We start from the raw sequence: 26,015 nt of genomic DNA, 5'->3' as shown, positions 1-26,015 counted from the left end.
CATACAATGTAAAAGCTAAAGAGACATCCGCCCTGTGGGACAGATAAGGGCACAGCCCCATTTCCTGCTGATGTAAACTGGTGCCATGCCACTGACCTCCGTGGGGCAGCACCAGATGTTATCAGAGGAGAACTCAGTCCTCAGGAAACAGTCCCTCTAAATAGCATTTGCGTAAGATCTTACTTCACTTCCATCATGCTCACTTCAGATTTTGTACTATCTATGTCTCAGCATGCTGAAGACCTGTGAGTATGCCAGATCCATAGCACAGTTTGGACTGGAGTCATTACTAATCCTTTGCCAAAACGTTCAAATAATTTACCCAGGCGGGCATGGACAAGCCCCGCATGGGAAGGCGTTAATCTTAGGTCACAGTCAGCCGACCAGATCTGTCACATGAGTACGGCTGCAGGGACAGGCAGCACACGTCACAACTATCTCACAGCACACTGCTGGCAAGCTTACATAGAAAGGTCTTAACAACAACCTACTTCTGTTTTTTAGCTGCTGAAGTTTCCTAAGCTAGTCACAGTATGAACAAACCAAAGAGCCAATGTGTTCATTTCCAATTCCTCCATGTTCTTTGGTGCTTTCCTGCACAAGGGTGAGGGGAAGTGAGCAGGCAGGGCAGCCCTCCTGGCTCTGCTCAGCAAGGAACAGCAGGTCCTCCACATAACCCGGCGTTTATGCTGTCTGTTTTATGGACTACATTTACACAACTGTAACTTGCTGTCTGAAGGTCTGGAGGGATTGAGAATGTAAGTTTTCCACTCCTTAAATTGTCATTAACCTCCTCCTTACCCTGTTTTCATCCACATATGATGCTCCTTCCTCATCAGTCACACTGCCCAGTGTTTTGTTTTGGCCACACCATTACCTTTTTCATTAATCTCCCAAATTTCCTCTCTCCTCCCCCCTGCCAAGCACACTGTGCCTTGCCTAACTGATCCCCTACCTCCTGGCTGCCTTTTCCCAGCAGCCCTTCTCAGGGTGATGTCACTACTACCATCAGGCTCCTGGGTGCTCTCTTCCAGCCTCAAACCTTGGCAGCCCTCACCCAGCTACAGCCTGGCTCTGGTATTGAGCTAGGCGGTTCCTGGGGCTGGGGACATCTTGCTGGCTCCACAGCAGGTGGACCTTGGTCTGAGGTGAGGGCTTCGGGGGGTCTCTGCTTGTCAAAGCAATGAGAATACCTCTGCGGTACCACAAAACCAGCCTCATGTTTCTTCTCCCTAAACCACATGAAAACAACGCAGGTTCCAAATGGAGAGTGGAGTCAGGCTGGGTTGAAGCACACCAGCCAGTGGCTGCACTTCACCACTGGGCACACCATGGGCACGAGTAGGTGAGGGTCTTCTCACCCTTGCTAGCCCAAGGACACTGACCACACCGACGAAGGGTACACTGCACCACGGCGTGGCATGGGCAACCAGCCTTTGGAGAATGAGCTGCCCTCCCAGCCAAAGCCCGGCGCGAGTTCATTCGCTTTAGTAACAGACTGGCAGCAGCACGTCCAACACACAGGCTCTACCACCCGTCTCCTTAGTGCAAGTGTCTGTCCTCAGTCAGAGTAATCCTGATCACAGTCCTTGAATGACTTGTACCGAGAGCAAATAACATTGTTTTAGGGTTTTTTTTAGCTTGGGGTTTTTTTTGGTGTGATTTTTTTTGTTTTGTTTGGTTTTTTTTTTTTTTAAGTAATCAGTGGAGCTTAGCTGCCTTCACTTATTTAAACAGCAGCAATACAGTCAGTGATTTCACCAGAACAATCTGTATTCATCTGGCTCTCCCACTCAAATACGATGAAAAATTTGGATAAACAATTTCTCCTTTGTCTGTATTTCAAAACCCACTTCATTCTCCACACACAGGGAGAGAAACGACTGTTTTCCTTGCAGGGCAAGGACTTAGCTAAACTGTGGTAACTGGGAAGTATTCCTAAAGCTTCATCTGCAACGCTCGCATCTGAGTCTGCACTCACCCAGAGGTCAGGACCGTTCAAAACTCACCCCAACATACGGGTCTGCAGGAGCTGTTTGTCCGAGCCCCACAGGCAGATGCAAACCTCTTTCCAGCAAAATACACTTTTATTCCCCATTAAGCATCATGCCAAGTTTTGATTCAATATTGTGCCAGCTCATCCTTACATTTGAAGCAGCAATTTTTGCACTGGTTCGAATGAGTCAGAGACACAGCCAGTGAGGGACAAAGACATTGTAAGATTTCTGCAACGCTAGGAAGGTTTACAAAACTTGGAGGTGGGCCTTATTGCAGCTGCACAGATGTGGTCAAGGAGCACAAATACTCAGTTTTCCCCCATAGCATCAATAATTCAAACAACATGGTCATTTACTTACTGAAAGTAAATTACTAAGAGCATTTGGACAGCAAGACCATCCTCATTCAGCCAGTTTGTGGCCTCTGGGTGGACTTGCAGAAATTCACCCATCAGACCCAGCAGAGATCGTGGCTGAGCAGACCAGACCACTCAGGGAAGTTTGTACCAAGGAGCAGAGAAGGCAACAAAGCAACCCAAGCCTTTGGGACAACACAGCAAGGCCCCACGCTGGACTGCCAGCCTGCACCCAGAGCCCCAGCCCTTCCAAATCCTTCACTCCACTGTCGGGGAGCACAGGCTGTATGAAGATACTCCCCCATCCCAGCACAGCCGCCGAGCAGGAGCCAGGCACGGCTGGTACCTTGGCAGGGGCTTGTTTCAAGCCGATTATCAAATCTGAGAAACAAACTGCAGTTTGTTTATGGCTCAGCAAAGTAGCAGCCTCTAATTAGGAATATAATGATGGTATTTGGAGGTCCCTGTATATACAAGTCCAGCAGCAGCCCTCCTGCAGGAGTTTTTAAGTGGCCTTTCCCTTCATCTCTCTGGAGACTCTCAGAGCCCTGCAGGCTTAAGGCAGCTTCATCCTAGCAAAAAGCATGCAAATTCAGTATGGTCTTCTGCTCACTGAAAGATCACTGCAATTGTGATTCTTTTAATGACAGACTTGTAAAATTCATGCACTTAGAGAATAACACACAGTGATGATCCACCATAACCTAAAAAAGCATTTGTGCCTTGCCTCTTTTTTTCTTTTTTTAATAACTTTTTGTATGAGCATCCTCCGTGGTCTGGATGCATTTCAGCATCTATGAAGGCCTTCAAGCAGCACTGCTTTTCTGCAAAGGCTCTGTGCCCAGCAGGAACGGCCATGGAGGGAGCATGGCAGTAAGATCCCCACAGGCATGCAGAGCCCCACAAGCCATCCTGAAGCCCAGAAACAAGGATGGAGAAATCTCTGGGCATGCGAAACCAGGGACTCAGGGGCCTCAAGTGCTTGCTTGAATGCCTTGGCTCACCTTCCTCCCTCAAGCACAAGGGCAAAGCTGACAACCAAGCAAAGCAGTGGAGAGGCCTTTCTTGTCTGTAATATGCTGCACATTACAGACATGAGCTACGTGAATATCCTTAAAGCCCTGAAAGCCTGCAATTAGTTTTGTTAGTAATTTTCTCCTGGAGTGATTTTAGGGTAGTTTATTCCAATGGAAATACAGGGCAGGTCTCCCCCACAGCTATCAGGCTCCTGTGCTGGTTCTGCTTAAGGAGAGCATGGCTGCATTGTCCCGTCTGCCTCGTGCTGGGAGAGCAAACTTCTCCCTGTGTCACAGGGTGTCACTGCCAGCCCCTGTGGGGACCAAGGGAGGGTTTGCATGAGGCACTGAGCTGTGCAGACCCAAATCCAGGACTGATGCTGTCTCACGGTCTCAGCACCACCATGCATTGCTCGGCGTGGTGGGGCCATGCCAGCTCTACTAGACCACTCTGCCAAAAAGCTCAAGCTCAGAGTTTTGAAAGCTCAAATCTCAGAGCTGTTTACTGGCCCTCCGTGACTAACAAGCCACCAAATGCAGTCTACCAGCAGGCAAGGTCCCTCTGCTACTGCAAGATGGATAAAACACATCATTGCACCCCTCCTCCTGGTCCCAGAGGCTTTGCCAACACATCAGCCCAGTGGAATAAGGGAAAGGTGCTGAGTTACGCACTGGCATCACACCCACACCATGACAGTTCAGTGCTGCACAGAGAAGCACTGAAACCTATTTCCATGTTATGCCGTGCTCAGCAGTGCAATTGCAATGGGGTTTGCTTAGCTGATGAAAACACCACAGTCCTGTGACAGCTCCTGGCATGGGTTCCCTTCAGAAACCTGCTGGGGAGCAGCGTGCCACCGCACACATGGCAAAGGAGAGGCCCTTTCCAAAAGCAGCTTAGCATCCACCCACCAAGGCTTCGCAGACAGCTCTCAGCACCTTCTATGATTACCATTTATAAGGCGTTGATTGCTCCAGCGCTTGAGCGTCCCCACTGATAACACTCATGCTAACGAACAGACTAAGCAGGAGACGTTATTCATACTGGCAAGTCCTACTTGACAAGGCAGCTTGACTTTATGGGCTGCCACAGCTCCTGAGTCATCTGTCAAACCAGTGTCAGGCAAATCACGTTACTGTGACCTGGCAAGGAGATGACAAGGGCTCGGGAACCAGCCAAATTTGGGCAGAGCCAAGCCCCCGCTGGGACAGCTGGACCGGGTTGGCCATTTCCCCCCACCTTGGGCAAAGCATGTGCTGCTCACAACAGCGCAAAGCCTGAACTCTGCCAAGCAATGTCTCCCACCCCACCAGAAGCACTGGGCCAAGTGCCTCGGACACCAGCTGCCTCAGGGCAGCTGTGCTTTATCAGCTTTGCCCAGGAGTGGCTGCTCTGTGCATGCTCTGCCCGTCTTGGACAAAAATGGTCAAAGATGCTCCACTGAAAAAAACCCAACCAAGCCAGCTGCAGCAGCCTCCCCATCAACACCACTATGCCGTAAACAGCCAGAAGCATTCATGCTTATCCTCCCTCCTCCTCTTCAGCTAGTTTTAAGTCATGAGAGGAGAATTAATTTCTAAGCAATGTACAGTTAGAGCTCCCATGGTATTTCTTGGCTAAGGCAAGTCAGACCAAATGGGAGCCCTGCACAAGCAGAAAGGGGAGCTAGTCTTGCAGAGCTAGCCAAGGTACGAAAACTTAAACTAATACAAAACCAGAGAACATCCCTGAAGGCAGATAAAAAACAGAAACAGAGCCAGGAAACAACAAATTTTAAAGCATCAACCTTTCTGCTTTGGGCCACAACACTCCAGGGTGCTGGTGGTCAGCAATAAAGTTCCTGCAGGGAGGCTGGTCCAGAAAACTCTGCAGAGAGCACCCTGATCTGCCCAGCTAGGGGTCCGTCCCCCCCAAACACAAGGTCTGAGGGCTGACTGGGTAGAGACCCCCTGGCCAGGGTCTTGGAGTGGGTAAGGAATTGTTCATACCTGCTGCTGGCGGCGAGAGGGGACCCTGCCACAGCTGCCCTGCCCCAAGGGCCGGCAGCTTGGCACCCCTCTGCAGCTCAGGAAAAGCAGACAAGAAACCCCTGATTTCTTCCAGCCCTGCCCACGCTGCATACCTGCATGCAGGCGTTGTTTGGGGGTGGGTGGGAGAAAGTAAACGTGATGGTATGGTATTAGGTGTCACAGCCTGCACTGGGGATGTGATGCTTTGGTACCTCTGACACCTCCCTGTGCCTCCCTGACGCTGCGAGGCAGCAGCAGTACTTACCCAAAGCTGCCCCAGCTGCTCGGGCCTGGCCAAGGGCTTTTAGCTCCTCAGGTGAAAAGCACCACTGACAGCCCCAGCGCTGCACCTGCCGGTGGGTACCCCGGGCAGGCTGGCTCACCTTCCCCGCCAGGCCACCGTGGTGCCGTCCCCGGCCAAGCTGGCGGCCTGCTCTCAAGGCTGGCAGCCCCGAGGGCCCTGGCCTGCCATTAGGCTGTGTCACCCCATAACTCATTCCGAGGGCTAGTGGACTCTGCCTGGCCTTGTATGGAGCTGCTGACTAAGGCAAGGACAGGAGCGAACGACTTTAAAGCAGGGTTACTCATCAGCGTAGGCAGCTCTGATGGTGAAAGCAAACACCGGCTGGGATCGAAAGCTAACGTGAAGAAATTCAGTCAGCAGACCACAAATAGACTTGCAGCACACCCAGCACACTGCACTGTCCCTCCGACTTCTTCTACTGTATGATAAACCAAAAAAAGCAATGTATAAGCCCTGCCGATAGCGCGGCAGTGCCGTAAGAACGCGGCGGGGGCAGCAGGCGGCACCTTCCCCTCAGCGCGGGGGAGGATCGGCTGGGAGGGCGGTGGCGCCGAGGGGAAGCGGCCCGCCACAGGCGGCGGGGCAGCCCGGCCCCGCTGGGAGCCCGCTACGGCTCCGGCTTCAGCGGCGCCCTGAAACGGGCGCCTCCAACACGGGGGGGGGCTCGCCCGCGGCAGTGTGAAACCGAAGACGTCGCGTTACGGGTTTCACCGATCCGCCCGAGGAGGCCGCAGGGCCCCCCCAGCCCCCCACAACTGACCTGCCCTGGCTCGGACTTTTCACCCCACCGGCCAATTTGTCCTTGGGAAAGGCCTCCTCTGAAAGATACCGCGCCTGACCTCCCGCAGATCTCCGTTCTGGCCACATTCCTCCTCCCTTCTCCTCATGCTTGCCTCAAACGCCTAACAGAAGCCACTTCCAGGCGATGGCAGCTAGCAAATGGCAGAGGGTAAGGGCAGCAGGGCCAGGCAGCCCCCAGCCCCGCCACCTGTGCCCACGGCCCCACCGCCCCTTCCCCAGCTCCTGACCCTCATCTGCTCCCACCCCACAGGGGCCCACGCCAGCACCCGCGCCGGTTCTCCAGCAGCAGAACGCTTTTTTCCAAGTATCCATCCCTTATTCCATACACAGGAACTTCTGGATTCTGGCACGACATACAAGTGGGGAATTTGGAAGTGGCGAAGCAAGGCAGAACCCAAAGCACCTGACATCTGGATGCATCCGGTACAGGGCTCATTAACACTCTTAACACTCATTTAATAATTAACACTCTAATACAAAAATTAATAAAGGAAAAAGCAACTCTGTGAAAACCTGCTGGATAAACTGAGTGTATACCTTTATGGCAAACCGCTTCTCAAACAAAACCTATGATAACAACACAATTTCTATAATTTTAGAGTGAATACATATTTTATCAGAGCAATCTGTGTTAGTCTGGTATATTAATGCATGTAGTAATTGCAAATTTGGAGTGCAGCAACAACAGTTTCAGTCTCTAGAGTGATCAGTGCCTGTCAAAATACTATTTTTTGCATACAGACTCGAAGCACCAAAAACTGTAAAGCAAAGACGTGAATGAATACCTGCAGAATAAACACCAAAAGAGCAAATTTAAGACTACAGAAACATGCAAATTTCTTCGTAATTTCACATTTCAAAAAAAACACATCAGAAATTCCATCCATATCAAAGAAATTTGGAGCCCACCACCTGATGAGATGAGATCAAAGCCTCCCTTCTTTTTATGTTAACACAGTTCATGAAGAAAAGGAAAGAGACTTGGGGAAATATTTACATGACTAATATGGATACTCAGATCAAGCATTAACACATAATGCCTTCTGATCGTCAGCAACATAATCTTTCATGGAAAAAAAAATATCAAGTCATCTGCAAACATGTCATGCCTTCAAAAACATAAATATTAATGCAGAATTCAGTGCATTTCAGAACTCCTTTTTTTGATTGGAATGTGAGGAATAAGTGAGCCAGAAGTGAATTAAAGCCAATTATAGTAACTAATTGCCATAATGTTGTGGGAAAACGCAGACCATAGCCCTTGCTTGAGGTTGGAATACATACGGAAGCAACTTTCACTGGCATTTTATAGCTGTAGCAGTCTAGAAGAAACTGAGAGGAACAGAAATTGCTCTTCTTACTAGAGTTGGTGAAAGACTGATTTTTTAATGTGAGCAGTTTAAAGAAGTTTTGTCTGTACTCTGTTTTTCAAATCAAGTATGTTTAAAAACGGCAAGATCTTTTTTATTTTAAAGCATTAGCATAATTATAATAAAGGAAGATTACCTTCACAGAATCCCAGCACGCTTGATTTTCATTAAAAGACATCTAGGCAGGTAATGCTGCTTTGCTTTAAGATTAAATGATTACCCTGTTTTGTTTTGTTTTTTTAAAAAAGAAAGCACATCTACGTACATATTTTCAATCCAAATGGCCCTAATGGCAACAGACAAGTACAGAACCCATTTGAACCAGTATAAAGAGGATAGAGAGAGCAGCTCCTGAGCCCACCAGACACAGCAAACACGGCAGTAGAGGTGCAAATGTGACAACGGCATTGATAACATCAAGTAGCTTTCAAATCTTAGAAAGTGTTAACTATGTAGAGGCATTAGTATCATCTGCTCTAAACCCACGATTTTCAGAAGGCACCCAGTTCAGCGTCAGCTCGAGACCTTTCAAACAAGCACTGCTGCCAATTCCAACTATGTGAAGGGACAAAGTGTTACTGCTTTGGGGTGCATTTATAACAGTGCGTGCTTGCTGGAGACTTGAGAGTGCTGGAACTTTTGGAGGGAGCGGTGGCAGGGTTCAGAGAGGTCTGCTCACATGGCCAGAGGAGGACAGGAGTCCTAAAGTAGGCTTGCTAAATTCACACAGACCTTAACCCACTAGTCTCTTCTTTTGGTAACATTTCTGGGAGCAAAACAAGGAATATTTAGTTTTATTGTGTAATCATTTTGACTGAGAGTGAGGGGACTAACACAGACTTGCTCCCCTCACATTGCTTATTTTGTCTCTTTTATTTGTTTTTCCGTACACTGTGTCCTGTCTTGCCCATGAGTGTTCCAGCGCATGGACTGTTTACTGTGAAGTATATCCCTCCAGTGATAGGATTTGCTAGTGATTTGACTTTTTGGGCCTTCTGCACCACCACAAGAAACACAATTACAACGAATTTAGACTCTAACATAATCCCGATTTCAAGTTATTGTACTGGTATTTTAGCAGGAGTAAGTGAAACTTTATGGGAACAGCATGAACATCTGATGCCTTTCAAAGCTTCAGTGCCAAACAAATCATCACCTTCTGCAGACACAAAAACCCATTCTGATGTTTCCATGCCACTGCCTAAAATGATCAAGTAACGATGGCAGAAATGAGCCTGCTTTGAAACTGTAAATTGTGCAAAGAGCAAATTTCATTTTACCCAAATTACTTTGTCCGTTGCAGTTATGGAAGAGCCAAGCATTGTCTTAAATGGTATTTTTTCCCCTATGTTTTCATCATTATGTAAATCATCTCCCCCTCAGACACCAAACTTTTGACTGTGCATGGTGGCTTTTTCTTTGGCAGGGAAGATGAAATAGTTCATCAGGAATAACATTTGCTGGTTTTTAGCAGTGTTGACTTTAGCAACACTTTCAAAAAATTCATTTCTGCCATCCAAACAACCCTAGTGAGGCTCAGTTTTAATTAACTTTATAAAATTGTATCACAGAATCTTTCTGTTAAATTATTGGGACTATTCCTCCGGGGATTTTTTTTTTCTTGAAATACAAAGGAAGAGATAATAGCTTAAGCTCTGCAGAGCAAGCAAAAAAAGATCATGAAGGGGAGGGAAGACTTAGGAAAGCTCTTTTGAAGAACTTGCTGAAGAACCACACCACCAGCTTTAATAACAAATGAAAATTTTAAAAAGCTATGACAGAGCTTAGGAAGGCTAAAATAAATAAATAAATGAATGAAGTAAGGCCATTGTTAACAGATAATAGGTCACCACTAGCTGCAGCTTCCAGCGGTCCAGAACATACAGGGAACGTGCAAATAGCACTGCAGAGCCAGCAGCAAAGGTAAAGCTTTACCCACAGTTATCATCTGCTTTTGCTGTACACAATATAAAATCCCGAACACGTTAATTTAGCATGACCCTTACCACATTTGTTAATATGTAAAATCAAATCATAAGGAAAGGTAACAGAAGTCAAAGAGAAGAGGACAGGTGCCATTTGTGTATGCAATAGAAGCAACCCCCATGCTCACCAACACCAACTTATGATTCCCAGGAAGGATGAATCCCAACACCAGGCGCCTCCTGATCTGCAGCAGATGGGATAACTTGTCAAGGATCCGGGCATATATCCCTTTCAAATGGGACACAGATGTGATTTATACCAGCACAGTGAAACTCTCTGGCCTTTGGATCAGGCCATAACAAAGATAACACAACAGCATCCACCAGAAAAGGAATATGCAAAATTAGTATGAAGTCACTATTAAGTCTCTGTCCTCAGGAAATACTTTTAAAAGGAAGAGATGAAACAAGGAGACTTACGAAGAACTACATTTATTTTTGTTTACAGTAGATGTCATAAATAAAGCTAAAACAATTTTCACTGTGTGCAAAATACAGAATTTCCATGTGAAAATTTAAATACAGCGTTAAAAACTACTTAATAAAAATATTCAGTTAAGATTATAAAGTAAAATGAAGACAGAAGATTGAGGAGGAGAAGGACAGAATCCTCACTGGCCAGGAAAAGCTAGGAAGACTCTGCAACAGAGGGTGAAAAACACAGTAATGGGAAGTAATTTGAAATGGCAGACCTTTATGCCACAACCCTTATCTCAAAGCATGCTGAGCTTTGCCACAAAACACAGTAGCCCTGAAATACATAGGAAGTCACGTCCTAACCATTTGTGCAGGAAGCAACACTTAAAATACAGAGAGGTTTCTTCGTGGGCACAGCGTGGGGGCTTTCAAAGCCATCAAGACATTTTAGGATAACCACATAAATAAATTACATTGCTCTTGTCACGCAAACATACAGGTCAGCAAGATAAGGAGTGTGGGGCTCTGACCCTGCAGCCTTCTGTGTTTGTGGCTGAGGTGTGTGAAATGGGGCGAGTGGCAGAGGACGTTTGGCCCCTCCTGAAAGCTACTGCTTAATTAGATCAGTTCCTGAAAGCCCTTCCCTTTGAAAGGGATCCTCACCAGGGAAGGCTAGGTAATGACCATATCAACCAAAGCCTTAGTGCCCTTGCTTGTCAGACAGCCCTCGGTTCTTTCTTTAGATTCGTTTCCCCTTCTAGATTATCAGTGTGATCACACATACTGGAACTTATGTAAAAAATACATACAAAATAAACGCACAAATTTGTCGAGAAGAGTAGTAGCGATGGCTCATGCAGCAAGACAAATCCATTCATAGGCAAACAAGGCCTAGTTAACAAAACAATTCAAACCAAACCACTCAGGAGATATAAACTTGGCATTTTGATATTATAGACTAAAAATAGCATGCAACAGGTATTGCTGTTAGGCCTGCCTACTACATTACTTGAAGTGGAAGACAAATTTGCATCACTTTGGCTACTTTTTCAGCAGAATCCTTTTACATTGTACTTTTCCAGTATGAAAGCAAGGAGGTGCTTAGAAAGCGCCACAGTGCTCCAATGTTGCTTGCTCAGTATCTGTTTGAGCTCAATGGAAATAGGTGCTCACACTAACCTGGAGAATCAGCTGGCTAACCTTGTCCTGACCTTATTTTAAATCTTTCCTTCAATACTTTGAAAGAAATAAGGCTTTAACTAGTTCTTTCAAGAAAGAATTTACTTGCCTAACTTACCTTAAAGGCACAAGGAATATACATGCACAGACACAGAGAGAAAAACATTCTCTACAGAGCGTGCAGGCATTACCTTTTCTACAACTATGAACTCAGCAACAGGTTAAATGTTCATGCCAAAGCTTGCATCCATTAACATACCAGACACACACAGTTTGCTTCAAAAGTCTTAAAAAAAAAACAAACAAAACACACAACGAAGTGCTGTCAAACAACGGTGTTAGTCACACAATTTTGGAACTGGCAAGCGGAAAAAGTCACCTGAGAGCAGAAAGGCTTCAGCCAGTGAGCGGGTGCAGCACTGGAAAGATGAATTGGGCTAAAAGCAACGAGGGAGATTGACAGAGAAGACAGTAGGAAAAAAAACATAGGACTTAACTTGGTTGCATAGGAAAGCATCAGAAAGAATGTGTAGGCACAAAGCAGAACTGGCTAAAATGAAACTGCCTTTTTTTTCATTAAATCATGAATGAGGACAAATAGGTATGAATCTTAATAGCAGAATATTAAGATGAAGGGATTAAAAAAACCCCAAAATTGACTGATTATATTGATGTCAATAAAAAACCTTCCCAACAGAAACACCTGCAAAATCCCAGTGGAATACGTAGTGTAATTAAAATTCCTCAGAAAAATGTTTTCATTATGCAAGTTTCTGAATTCTGTTGTGGGAATGCAGGGATTTTATTCCCCACTTATAAATCTACGTAAAGCTAATACCATCTTTCAATTTTTTTTGTTTATTTTTAGATTTTCTACTAGAAAGACTCATTTGCTTTAAATTCATTGGACATCAGAGATTTCCAGGTTTCTTATTATATTACCTTTTTCTGTAAGTTTACCATTATGCTCACTCTACTGAAAAGCAGAAGATTTCCTAACAGCAGGAGAAAATTTCAGGAAAAAGTATTCCTAAAGACTGTGCTGTCAACAAACTATATTCAAAATTGATGGCAAGCCAGATTTTAAAACTTTACCACTTAGCAGTTTGCTGTGTTGAAGGAGTAACATGGTAAATCGCACTGCAGATTTTTTTTCCTTTTCAGTGTGAAACAATTGCTATCATTAGCAAGTAACTAAAAAGTATACAGTGTTCCAAAGAAGTTTTTTTTAAATGCTATAAAAAAAAGGTAAAGGTGCATTTCTTTACATATATACAGATGCCCACCATGCTACTATAAAACTGTTGCTGCATCCAGTCAATATTCGAGAAAAGTTTTGCTGAATAAATGTTTGAGCATTAATGGCAATTTATTGCAGATGAATGCTACCTTATACCAAAACAATTTTCTCGAGCGCTTTTTCAAGTTGCGTGTATATACTTAATTTTTTTCCCCAAAGTACAGAATGATTCTAAAATGTGAAAAGCTTTATCCTCACAGTTAAAATAGTCAAACTATCTAAAAGAAAAATCCAATTCGTGATTTATTTTAAACAGAAGACACATTTCCTTTTAATGCCTAAGAAACAATTCAGATGATCTTTTGCCACGTTATGTTAAAAAAATTTTAAAACTGCCAGCCCATAAGCAGCGCAGTCATTTAAGACCACTGGAAGGTGATCCTCAATTTGGTACTAACTGAATGCAACGTTATTTCCTACCATTTAAACCACATTCTTCTGGCTAGTAATAAACACTACAGATGCCTTTAATTGTAGGCTATACATATTACCATGTTTATGCATTTACCTATTTCCTGGTTAACTTCTGAATTTAAACATTTAAGTATTTGAGAGGCAGGGAGCATGCTTACCTCACTGGCTAACTAGGCTGAAACTAACCAGAATTTGGGATGCTGGTGTCTCCTTGCAGTTAAATAGCTTATTTAACCTGTCCTGACACCTTCTGATTAAAGTAGACCTTGTTGGGAGACATCTGAAAGAAATTTACATAAATCTGCTCCAGATAACAGTATTTCACCTTTTTGCCATCAGCTTTACCCATTGAAATGAATTAAATACCGAACTAAAAAGTGATCTTCTTACAATTTGTTTGTAGGTTTTTGTTGTTTGTTCTAAAGTTGTATTTTTAAAAAATTCCAAAAGACCATAGGAGCAGTGCCTGCCCAAAGGCACAACAGCAGTGATTTCAGTTATGGATAAGTGCTCCATAAATTGGTATTCCTCAAATCAGCCACCTAGTGAGGAAGCCTCAACTTGAGGAATACATCAGATTTAATTACACTACCAGTTCCTTTGACTTACAGTTTCAGTCAAGCCTTCACTCAACTAAGTGTTGCTCTTCAAATTTATTTCAAAACTTTAAATAAATTAGTAGTACAGATTATACCCACTATCAACAAAGGGTATCTATCACATGTCAGAAATGTAAAAGGCATGATTAGGAGCAATGTGCATTAAGTACATGTTTGTTTGCTGGTTTTTTTTTTTTTTAAACATATTCATGCAAGTTATACACCTCATAAACCAAAGCAAAGATGGAAGCAAGGAAATAATAATAAAAAAAGGTATGCGCCATATTCAGGTTTCAAAACCCAGTCATTTGTCATAAATATTCCCCAAACATCTGAAAGAACACATATTCTTTCTTGGTCTAATAAAAAAAAAAAAACACCAACAAAAAACCACCAACAACAAAAAAGTGGGTGGGGGTCGGGGACAGGGAGAAGAATGGTTTTAAAATGTACCACTCCCTCAACGGTCCAGTCACAGGATAAAACAAGAGCGGGGGAATCACAAAATATCCTTCATCCGTCTCCATGTTCTGGAAATGTATCTGGACACTGCCCTTCATGCTCTAACATACAGTTCATTTTATATTGAAAATTGTGATTGCATCTTGTCTGTATCAGAAGGAATCCATCATTCATTCAAGTCATACATTAAATTGCATGAAAAGTAAAAAAAAAAAAAAAAAGGGAGAAAACCCTCAAGAAAATAGTGAGGCGGTTAATTTTGAAAATCTGAAAGGCACAACTGAGCAAGACACATAGAAGAACTTAAACCCTGTAGAATCTTTTCACCCATTCAAGCACATTTTCAAGTGATAGCTCTGCTTCCCGGTACATATGAATAAGTACCTCTAGAAGAGCACAGAGGAATGGCACACCAAGGCTCAAGAGTTCGTACAAGTAGGTATAGTTATATGCATTGTCCCTGAAATGAAGATTGGTAGCGTGCAGAAAACCATGCATCCAGTTAGACAGGCGTCTGGGAATGTCAAGCAGATCCCTTGTCACCCGAAGGGGCCAGCTTAGCGTGCCCCTAAAGAAGGAAGTCAGGATACCTGGGGACCTGTCCTCTGGACTGCTATCAGTAGACAAAGTGTTTTCTGTGGTGGTCTCTGCGGTCTTGGGCTCCTCTTTCTTCCATGCTTCTGTTGCCTCCTTATATAAAGCATTAAAAAAAAATGTTAAACGTACTTCTAAAATATGGGAAATCCAGTTTCTGTTACTGCTTTCAAGTCTTTATATATATTTTGATTTCAAATTGCTCTGAAGTTCAACTTTGTACAAGAAAAGCTAAATTCTATCGAGAACAAGACTATAAATTTGCCAAACTCACAGAATCGGGAAGTTTTATCTTAGTATTGATATTACTACCTCTGGACATTAGGTAGAAAACACTCAGGCACACATGTACACACACAAGTATTGCACCTTGCTCCAGATAAAGCTGCCTCACCATTCCATTAGTAATACAATCAATTCATACCTTTCCTTGGATCTGTAACGTTGCTCTTCTCTTTCTGTGTTTAGTACTGATTTTGCAGTGCGTAAAATGAGGTTTACAGTAAAATTTGCCTACAAGAAAAAACATAAATTTATATATTTTAGCTGTATGTATATGAACTGAAAACCCACTGTTGTGTCTATAAAAAGATGAAATCAGGATAATTAATGGTTGGGCAGCAAAAGGAATGGGAAACTAGTCATCAACTGAGTAGCTCACAACTCTGAATGGGTTTCTTCTACAGTACACAGATTTGCACCTCTGTTAAATAAGGCAAGATGATTTATCTACCCCACAGATTTAAGACTAATAAATAGCAGAAAACAAGAGTCTGTCAATAGCAAGTCACAAACCAACACAGAACCATCAAGCAGCAAAAAGTCAAAGAATCAGTTCAAAAAAGCCTTTGCAGTCCAGAGAATCTTCTGCAAAAGAACCACCTTTGGCCTTGAGTCTTTAATCCTTTTGTAGAAGGAGATCAGCTTATAATACTCTCGCCTACTTAAATCATTTGGAAGTGGCAAGGAAATTTCAATTCAGTTTAATAATTTCCCTCTAAACTAAAAAACAAACAAACAAAAAACCCCTCAAAAATCCCAGGCAAAAGATAATTCCTCAGCCCAAACCCCAGGCTGTAGGGGGGGCCTGAGTGCCCAAGATCTTAACCTCCCATTCTACATCAGACTAGGAGACTGGAGTAAATTACACTGCTGCTTGGCCAGTGCTACTGCTTTCAACTCCTGAGCCATAACATCTTGAAAGAAATAACCTATATTCCCCCATCCATGTAAATCTGCCACTATCATGGCTTACCCTTACAGATCATGTTATTTACTGACTGGTTATAAGTAAGAGATGAGAATAATTCCGTATTGCTGGAGAAAAATCACCTCCCCCACCCCAGCTTTGACCTGTGATCGGACAAACTGCATTTTGGTCACTCAACATATTTTCTACTGAGGATTTCTTCATTTAAAGCTCAGGTCTGTCATAACTCCATTCTTTTGAAAGACAAGAACTGCAAATACAAGGACTCAAAGATCAGCATGGATGCAAACAACATGCTTGGCAGACCTCCTCCTGACCGAGCTACTCAGCCAGGTCTTTTTCTTTAGTTCCATTAAAAGCATCAATACTCAGACATTTTTAAATATTCTTAAATAGCTCCTATATTACCTTCTTCAACATCAAAGGCATAAATTCCTAAACGGAGTGTTGTAGAACATATTTCACACTTGAAGCACTCCCTGTGAAAGAAGTGGCCTTCTGCACTCAGCCGCTCCATAACATATACCCGTTTTTTGCAAAAATAACAAATGTCACTCCCCCCGATAGAGTGAGGAAATTCTTTTCGCAGAGATCCCTGTTAAGAGATAAAAAAAGAAATGTACATAAAGCCGTTGCACTACACCCAGATATAAATTCTTATTAAGTGGACAGCTGCTTTAGCTGCTTGAAGTTTTACACAGCACCCTCTACACACAATTAAAATAAGCATCAGTCAGCCGCTTTATTACTCATTTGCTGCAGTTCTGTAGGTTTATGCAGCAATTCACAAATCGGACATCACAAGGACTTTAAGGGGGGTGCGTTTTGGACTTTAAGCTGGTTTGCTTCCCTCTGGGAGTTCACCAGCATTTTGTGTTTACTCAGGTACAAACGCAGCAGCAGCCCCAAATGCTCATCCATCACCCTGCACTGCGCTGGCTCAGGCATTTGCGTCTCACGCTGCAGGCGTTGGTTTTTCTCAAAAGAGGTCAAAGGCAGGCAGACCTCACCGGCCTTGAACAACAGATGCACATTTGGGGCTAAGAAAAGACACCCTGAAGACTCAGTTTGTACATAACTCTGGAGGAAAATGTGGGCTTGTGCTGTAAGGTCCAGGAAGAAAAACTGACAACCTTCGATGCTGGTGTCTGAACTACTATTTACATCCCGCAGATGTGCTGCCCCTCTCAGCCATGTTCTTCCCGAGACTACAGCCCAAACTGAAGCTTGGTTTGTTTTAAAAATCAATTTAAGTCCTACCGTAGACATTCAGAATATTTTTAACTCATTTGACTTCACAATATGATCCATGTTAACAACTTGAAACTGTTTTGAAAGATTTTGTTGATTTTGGGCTGGCAGTTAGCATTAATTGCCACAAATCTCATCCTCTGTAGATATACATGCAAAAGGTACAGAAAAAGAAATTGTAAGTGGATTAGATGCCACTGAGCTTCCCTTTTCTTATTCGAGGCAGGTATGAGGATGTTACTTTGTCTTACTGTGTTATGCTTTGTTATAGGTCAGTACAGACGAGCATCCTGTCTCTACCACAGCCATCACCAACCATCTCCCTCCCCCTTCCACCATCCCCAACGCCACTGGAGAGGTACCACACATGGGACAGAGGTGGCACAGGCTTGGCAGAGCCCAGGCACATTCAGACAGCAGCACACGGTCCACACAACTCATCTTTAATTTGCCAGCAAAAGGTGGCCTTGGAACAGTTTTTTAATGTTAAGTGCAAGTCACAATTGTTACTGTCACATTGTCTTGTGCTTAGAAGTTAAGAATCCTATTCCAAATCTGCCATTAGCACACCATTTTACTGTGATGGATCATTTCAAAGCATGAAATTTTCCAACCAACCAACCATGCAAATGGGAAAATATACAAATGCATTTTAAAAAAAAGATGTTAATAGAGCAGACAGTTATAATGAAGCAGAAGCAACTGAGTTTAGTGCTGGCTAATAAGTGTCATCACCACAACACAACACCCTGATTCTCTTCCCAATACCTGACAGCTCTGAGCAGCAGAGGCAGGAGATGGAGAATGAGGAATGGGGAAAGAATCTGTAGCTCTGTCCACAGACTGCTTCTGAATTCAACACAGAACAGTGTCAGAGTTTAAAAACAGCTCTCTTCAAAATGAAGCACGGTGATTCAGCATTTGTGCATTAAAAATAACAGCATAAATATGTACTATACAAAACTTTCTTTAGGCGCCACCCTGATTAATAATTGTCTTCTGTTACTAATTGTACCAGTAATTACATTTAATAAAAGCCTCCTGAAGTTTTAATTCATACAGAAAAGTAATAAAAATATAAATAGATGACATGGTGAGCAACATTTCCAGCATATCCACACATCAGCTCATTTTGCCAATATGCACTTGATTGCTTAATAAATGTTAGGCTAAGACCTTCCGTAACACTTAAAGTGCTCCCACGATCAGGGTCTTAAGTCAGGATGACATTCTGGAAACACCACTCTGAAGTTACTGTTTCTTTGTGGGTTTATTCTTACCAGTTCAAGGGGGTTAAGCTGTGGCTTGCGTCTGTGATCATTCACATACAGATTGACAAGAACTTCAGCCACAGCTCCAATTGCACATGAGACCTTTCCTACAGTCATCTAACCACAAAAGGGGAGAAGATGAAGAATAGAAGGAAGAGCTTTAGTTATTCTTGAAAAATAATTTAATGAGAAAAGGACAAGAATGATTTGAAAACATGCAAACAATTTTAAAGAGAGGCTAGGAGAAAGGAGCAGTGGCAAAGCCCAGCAGAGCACAAGCATGTTCATGCGTGATCAGCATGGTCCAGCTGGTGGCCCCAGAAGGCCCCCATGCACCCCTCATGCTTCTCCCTACGGATGATGGAGAAATAGCTGCTGGGAGCAAATACTGCTCCCACAGCACAAGGCCTCGCGCTGTGTCTGCAAAAGGCTGAGCTGGGAGCTACTGCCTGGCTATCAGGTGGGACCATTCTGATAGACCAAAAAGAAAACAACCTTATTGTTCACTTTGACTTCTCGGGACTTTGTTGTTATATTTCAGAATGGTGGTGGGGTCTAAATTTCACATTAATGGACCACAAACAGTGGCATTTCAGGAAATATTCTATGAAAATGTCCTAGAATTCCTGCACAGAAATCTTTTGCTGATGCTCACAGAGCAACCATTCTCCTGTCCCCCAGTGACTCATCTTAACGCCAAGGAAAACTGGAAAACTACGCTTATGAAAGGAAGACATCTTCTTTAATCTGCTCCATCCCACTATCGCAGCCACGAATGTTAGGGTGTTTCTAACCAAATTCATCAAATAGGCAGGCTTGCAAGGAGACTGCAGTTCCTTAGGCTGTGGCTGCAAATGCACTGTAGCCAGACCACTGACTGCATGGTCCAGGCTTCCTCGCCAAAACACGCGCCTGGGGACTGCAAAAGAAGAAAGGTGTGTGGGTGGGTGTGCCGGCGGCGGGTAGGCACTCTAGTTCCCGTGTTCCTAGAAAAAAAGGCTGTGGAGACTTCATAGATTTACAGAAATATTTTCTACCCTAAACCAAATTTCCTGTAGTGATTTTGATTTTAGTTTTATAGTCAATATAAGATCCCACAATGTCTCTGGTAGCAAAGGCAGCAAGGGCCATCCTGATATGGCAATCTTATACTCAGCTTCTGAAGTCTTTGGTTTTTTCTCTTCTTTTTTTTTCCCTAGAGGATCCTAATCTCATATCTTACACTCAAATTACCTCCTACAGAGCCCACATTTTAAGTCTCACACTTCTTCATGTAGTGATTTTCCTACTGCCACCACACCAAGTCTTGCTAATGGAAAGGTTTTAAAATATCAGAAAGTTACCACGAAGGATGTGATGGTACTCATGATACTTTAAAATAATTTTAAAGCATTTTCTATCAAGTTTAAAACCAACTATAAAGCAATGTGGATATGTTTTTAAAAATTATGATGGATAAAAATATTCTTACTAATAAAAAAACCTCAAGGGAACACATCCAACTCCTTACAGCTCCCCTTATCTTTTGAGAGTTATCCCATAATTAACTTAATATCCAGGCAGATACAAAATATGTATGTTAAGACAACAAAGGCCATTCAAGGGACAAATTTTTGTCCTGTTTGTTGTTTAATAGAAAAAGACTTTTAAATATTTTCCAATATCTGCACAACTCATGGGGTAACAACAGCAAAGTAAACTGTTAATTACATATCACAATGATGTCCTAAGCAGTACATTAAATTATAAACCAATACAAGAAGTACTACTTGCTACTACAGGAAAGCTACATTCCTTTGTATTCTTTAAGATCATGGAAGACAAAATTTTCACCCAAATTGTGCACCTCTGAATATGCTGAGCAACTTTTAGGCCACATAAAACTTATTACCAATGAGGTCCTGGGAAAAAAAAATAATTCCAAGTCAATTGTAGCAGAAAGTTTACCTTGAACTGGTTAAACACTGGAGCAGTCAGTTAAACAATAAGGCTATGCTTACAATGCAAGTAGTTGAATTTCAGGAAAAGTATCCTTGAGCCTGAACTACACCTTGAAATTCATCAGGTTGGTTGATTTCTGTTCTCCACCCATTGAAGCAATCTATGTCAACCTTAAAGCAGTCAAAACAAGAAAATGGCATGTTTATACATACTTTTAAAAATGTTATTAAAAGGAAATGCTCTTGTAATGAATGTGAATCCACATTCCATGTAAAAGCAAATGGGATTTCAATTTAATATAGCAACCAAAAGATTGCTGACTGCTGTCCTCTCCTGTCAACAACTAATGCACACAGAGTAGGAGGGATGGGCTGTGCAGGAGCAGTGCTGCCCTGCAAGGCTAGTGACTTCTGCCCTCCTACGACAACAGCACAACCTCTGAGCAACCCCCTGTACCTGCGTATGGACAAAGACTCCAATAACATCTTCACCCATTTAATCGTGTAAGTCTAATAAACTCCAGTTGCAGGAAAGAGGCTCTGACCCCAAATCGACACACATTTCTTTAGAGAACCTGTCAGCTCTTACATGGCTTAGCTTTGCTCGACAGCACACAGATCTCTGCCTGCCTGATGCTGCTCATGTACCCTAGAAACTCAGTATACACATAACAGGTCTTACATTTTCCTCATGCACTTACTACCCTTGAGGCTACTGGTGTATGTGAAGGCCCACACGTGCATGTGATTTTGTAGTAGTGGGGGCACTATCAATATGTGACAGGCTACTGCTCACAATTCAGGCAGGTTTATACCAGTAGCTTTAAATCCTTTGTTGGAAAGGAATCTTAAATAGTTACCTTACATGGTGAATTTCAGGAAACAACCAAGAAAACACTTTAAAATCCCAAGTGTTTGTGATTTACTAAGTCTATTGACCCGTTAATGACATGTTGCCAAAGGTTTTCAGCAGGTTGATCAGGGTGGTTATTCGTGTGGGAAGAGAAAGCTGCCTTCTGTATTTCCCTGTGCTATTATTTATAACACCACAGCCAACCAACAAGGAAGCCTCAGTAGTATTTTCATAAAACAAAGGAAATATGCTCTCGGCCTCCAAAAGCATACAACAAATCCCCTTTGTTGTTTCATATCCTTAGTGATTTTCCTGGTCTTATTTTGCTTTGAGGGTGATTTATTTACTTTCTGTACCACCTGCTACTTATATTCTACCTCGGAGATAAACAACATTTGAGTAGTAAGTTACTGTGTGTAGGAAACACCCAAGCCCTGCTTACTGCTGGTAATTAGAGTCACAGAAGGGAAGTAGTTGGTCCAAACTCTGCAGGCAGCAAAGCCTACTGATTGCAACATCTTCATAGTTCTTATGATGTGTTGTGTGGATTCACTCATGCAAAGCTCAGATGAACACAGTTTTCTGAAGGTCAATCCAACTTTAAATAGAAAACAGGAATAACCAAAGCCCAGCCTGTAATAAAATATTTGCTAATTCAAAGTTCTACTTACATGAATTTTGACAGCTGATTGAAGCTAGAAGGTAGTTTTTATTATTACTGGCAACTTGCATATAAGGTCATATAAAAGTTAATTCTTAAGAAGTTGTAATGACTGCATGTCTTGAAAAGAACCAATATGCTTCCATAGCCTTCCTTTCAAGTGCCCCTTTCAGGACTGAGGCTTAATAACAGGTTTCTGTAATAACGCAGTATGATTTCTTAGACACCATTTCCAATAAATAAGCCACCATAACTAATACTGTTCCAATGAAAGTTCAACAAATGTAAAGGATCACCATGGCTGATAATCTCAGTACTCACTTGAAATTAAAATGACAGTGCTAACTATTTAAAGGATGGGAGGTTGTTGATATTTTTAGGTCATCTCATGAAGTCTTACAAAACTCAAAAGACTTATATTATCTTCTGTTCTTCTGCTGGGAAAAAGCAGAAACACTGAGACAACGTGAGGGAGCTCTCTCTGTTGGCTTACCCATCCTGAAGCCCTTTCTCATACCGAAAGCTAGACTCACCTAGTGTTACCTCTCAGAACACAGACCAGAAATACAAATTCTGAGTCCTATAACCCCACTTGCAAGATAACACAAACACAGGCAATTACTGGTAGATATTAATAGCAGAGAGGTCTATTACTCACAGTACATGCACAGTACTTGAAAAATACACAGTATGCACCTGAAATATTATCAAGTTTTATTTATATAGTGCTGCACATTTAGTCAGTGTTTTATAGACTATGATAAAATTTTCATGTTCCAATAAGTGTGCAATCTTAAAAGATAAAACACAGACACAACAATTCAACCATGGAAGGGCCCGGACAGACTGCTTCTTCTGAAATTAAGGCTGCAGCAGGTATTCCCCCAAGATTTAATACTCTTAAAGTAAAAACAGCAGCAAGAAATCTGCTTCTGGAAGAATTTTGCTTGAGAAACAACAAAAGATAAGCCAAAACATGGCCTGTGTAACTCAAAGACGAACAGAACTGAAGTTGCTGAAGAGAGCTAAAGCTTAACTAACAGGGGTATCACAGGGCTGAATCAACTTCACAGCACATGAATAGTATGGAGAACAAAGGTCTTGCACATGGACACCTCACCAGCACATCACCAACGCAAGTAATGGTCCTGGACATAGGTCCAAAGGGCCACTGAGTCCATACCCTGGCCGCAGAGCAGGATCCACTTTGCCTGTGTAAAGTAAGCGCACATTGGCATAACCTGCTCCAAAAGGTGTCTACTACCTTTCCCACTGAAACATCTACAGTAATCCATCGTCACTTGGGGTTCATTTGGATCAGCTTTCAATTACCGCATCTGCCTCAAAGGGGAGGAAAGTAAAAGTCTACCTGTTCATTATCAGACCTGCAATTTAAAAATTTTCAAACAGCTGTGCCAAATGCACCATATTTAGACATATGTATTGCATATAGTGTACAAGAGGACCTGAGCCTTTAGAAGCCTAAGAGCAGTATAGCAGGCATCAAGATATTCATGCATGTAGAACTGCCAAAGAACACGTGTAGTCCTACCTAATCAGCCAAATATTTACCAGACGAGATGAACGTATATTTACTGTGCTTGTGAGAGAACAAGATTTTCTTGCCTCAGCTGAGCTGCATTCTGCCATTACCTCTGCAGAGAGCATTTTTCAATTGAAGTAAACTCAGCCTGGGTGAAATGAGGTCACAACAAACTATTGTTACACCATTTAAATACAATGGAAAACTGATAAAAAGTCTGTGAGTGCACTTTACAAAATGCGGTTGAATTAAAACATCAAAAAATGATTGCTCAGGCCAGACTTTCTCTTAAGAAAAAATTCTAAAATCCCCGTAAAATTACTGCTCATAGAGCCTAGTTCTCATATTCTGAAGAGTTGTTCACATATTTTGTTGGTTGGGGTTTTTTGGGTTTTGTTTTGGGTTGGGAATTTGTTTGGTTTTTTGTTTATTTTCTTTGCAGTGTCACAATAGCTCTCCAAATCAAAAAAGCAACAGACCTCAATATTTTGGAAATCATTACTTAGCTTAAAACTCATCACACACTATACCTCCTAGGTCATAAAAAAATAAGAGGTAAATCGCGGCAAAGGAATTATTTTGAAGCTGAAGGGAATTAGGGGATTATCGCAGTAAGGCACCTGCTGGGTTTGCAGTGTCCTTGAAGGGCTGTGGTAGGCTGTGTTTTCCTGGGGAAGGAGAGGAAGGGAGTCTTTTCAACACAGCTCTGTATCAACTGAGGAATGTGCCTTTGCAAACTGCCAGTTGGTTCAGTATCTACCTGCCGAGTTACTGCTGAGGCTGTAAGCTCGATTTGCAACCAGCATTAACAATATAGTGCAAAATAACCTAAAAAGATCTAGACCAATTCCACTAAATGCTCCTGCTGAATGCCCAGCAGATGGGAAATTACCTTCAGCCGGGGGCTTACGCAAGGTTGGGCAATACTCACTGGTGTTCCTTAAGACTACTGTTATTTAAATACGACAAAAGCAGGCAGAATGCTTTGCTCCCCCTCACAGCAAACGGAGAGGGTACCCAGTTTTGTCAACTAGCACTTCCTTCATGTGTCAGGCAGCAGAGCCGCCAGCTCCAGCAGCACCTGCATTGGGTCACAACAGTCACGTTCTTGATGTTTCCACCTTCATTTCCACACCAAACCTATTCAATACTGCAGTGTTCCCAGGCTGCTGCTACACAATCTGTGAGTGAAGTAAAGAGAACCTGGGCCTTTACCTGCCCTGAAAAGCTGAAAAACGTCAAACTTTCTTCAATTAAAGTCCTTCTAAGACAAGGGGAGTTAGAAGCCAGCGTCACCTTCGCTTCCCCAGAAAAAAGCACAGCCCACCGTAACATCAGCACAAGCAGTAAGAGCTGACTATCTCCCATCCCAGTGTTACCTAACCACTTTCATTAAGAGTATGCATGTTTCTTCTTTGTAAAGTTTGCTGTTACAAAGTACTGCATTCTAGCAATTAATGCGCAGAAGCAAGTTTAAAGTACAAATAAGTAAACAAACAAAACAATAAAATCTGTCTGTATTGACAAGTGCTCAAACTATTCTAAGACATGTCCTCTAGTCAAAATAACCGTTCTTGTGCAGGTTCTCCCCTGCAGTCCAGATGGATATTCTGATTCATAGTTAGAGGGATACAAGAAAAACTACAAATGCTTCCCAAGAACAACTAACCAATCCCATAACATCCAGTTAACTATACAATGTGACTCTTTCTCTGCTAGGTACGTCTGTGGTATTACCCAACAACAGAACATTTAAAATAAGGAGCAATGCAAAATTTTCAGAATTGAAGCAAAAATTCAGTTACCTATTCACTTTATTCTTCAGCTTTATACCTGGAATTATTTTTAATGATGACTTTCTTCTTACAAACATGCAGAATTAACAACAGTAAACGAAGTAAAGCTTGATTCAAATGTGAAATACAACCTATACAACAAATCTGCTGGCAGCACCTTCCATCCAAGCCATTTCTCAAGCAGCTTTAGTGCAAGTTAGGATTTTACAGGAGAAATTTGTTAATAGAGTACCTGTCTAGAAGGAACAGCAGGGGAAGCTGAACCGGCAGATGATGGAGAAGAGGTAGCAGCTGAATCATGAGGTGGAGGGCAAGAGAGAGTTGGGGGCTGAGAATGGGATAAGCCTTTAGTAGGTAGCTTATTCTGTGTAGAGCAGAAACAGGAGAGTTATCCAAGAGACAGTGACATTAGCACAGGTTAAGAGAATAATTTCACAGTCATGCATCAAAAAAAAAAAATAGAAAGATATTAGAATTCTTTCATTTTCTTTATTTCTGCACAGTGAGGAGCCATGGAAATAACCACAGCAAAACCTTCACAGCAGATGGTATTATTGTACTCAGTTTTCTTACCAAAAATATTTACAGTGGGCAGTAAGGTAAGAGAGTGCTGGGAGAAAGTGTAACGAAACATAAGAAATGCCAGACTACGCTAAGAGCTACTGCTCACAAATTCATTAGAAACT

General features: G+C 42.6%; 1 protein-coding gene across 3 annotated transcripts in view; it reads right to left on the bottom strand.

Moving 5' to 3' along the window:
* Nucleotides 1–26,015, bottom strand: part of LOC119154594 (F-actin-monooxygenase MICAL2-like) — a 132,687-nt gene that overhangs the window by 39,909 nt on the left and 66,763 nt on the right. The window contains exons 19-23 of one of the 3 annotated variants that reach the window (XM_037402360.1): nt 25,562–25,693; nt 18,546–18,653; nt 16,423–16,609; nt 15,229–15,317; nt 14,801–14,900 (exon numbers count right to left, since the gene is read on the bottom strand). In XM_037402360.1, the coding sequence (XP_037258257.1) occupies nt 14,801–14,900; nt 15,229–15,317; nt 16,423–16,609; nt 18,546–18,653; nt 25,562–25,693 (616 nt within the window). The remainder of the gene's footprint in view (nt 1–14,800; nt 14,901–15,228; nt 15,318–16,422; nt 16,610–18,545; nt 18,654–25,561; nt 25,694–26,015) is intronic. The other 2 variants (XM_037402358.1, XM_037402359.1) reach the window with 2 other exon arrangements.

The sequence above is a fragment of the Falco rusticolus genome, chromosome 10, assembly GCF_015220075.1.
Source record: "Falco rusticolus isolate bFalRus1 chromosome 10, bFalRus1.pri, whole genome shotgun sequence".
Lineage (NCBI taxonomy): Eukaryota > Metazoa > Chordata > Aves > Falconiformes > Falconidae > Falco > Falco rusticolus.
The sequence above is the reverse complement of the archived record's forward strand: the minus strand, read 5'-3'. Positions and strand labels throughout refer to the sequence as shown.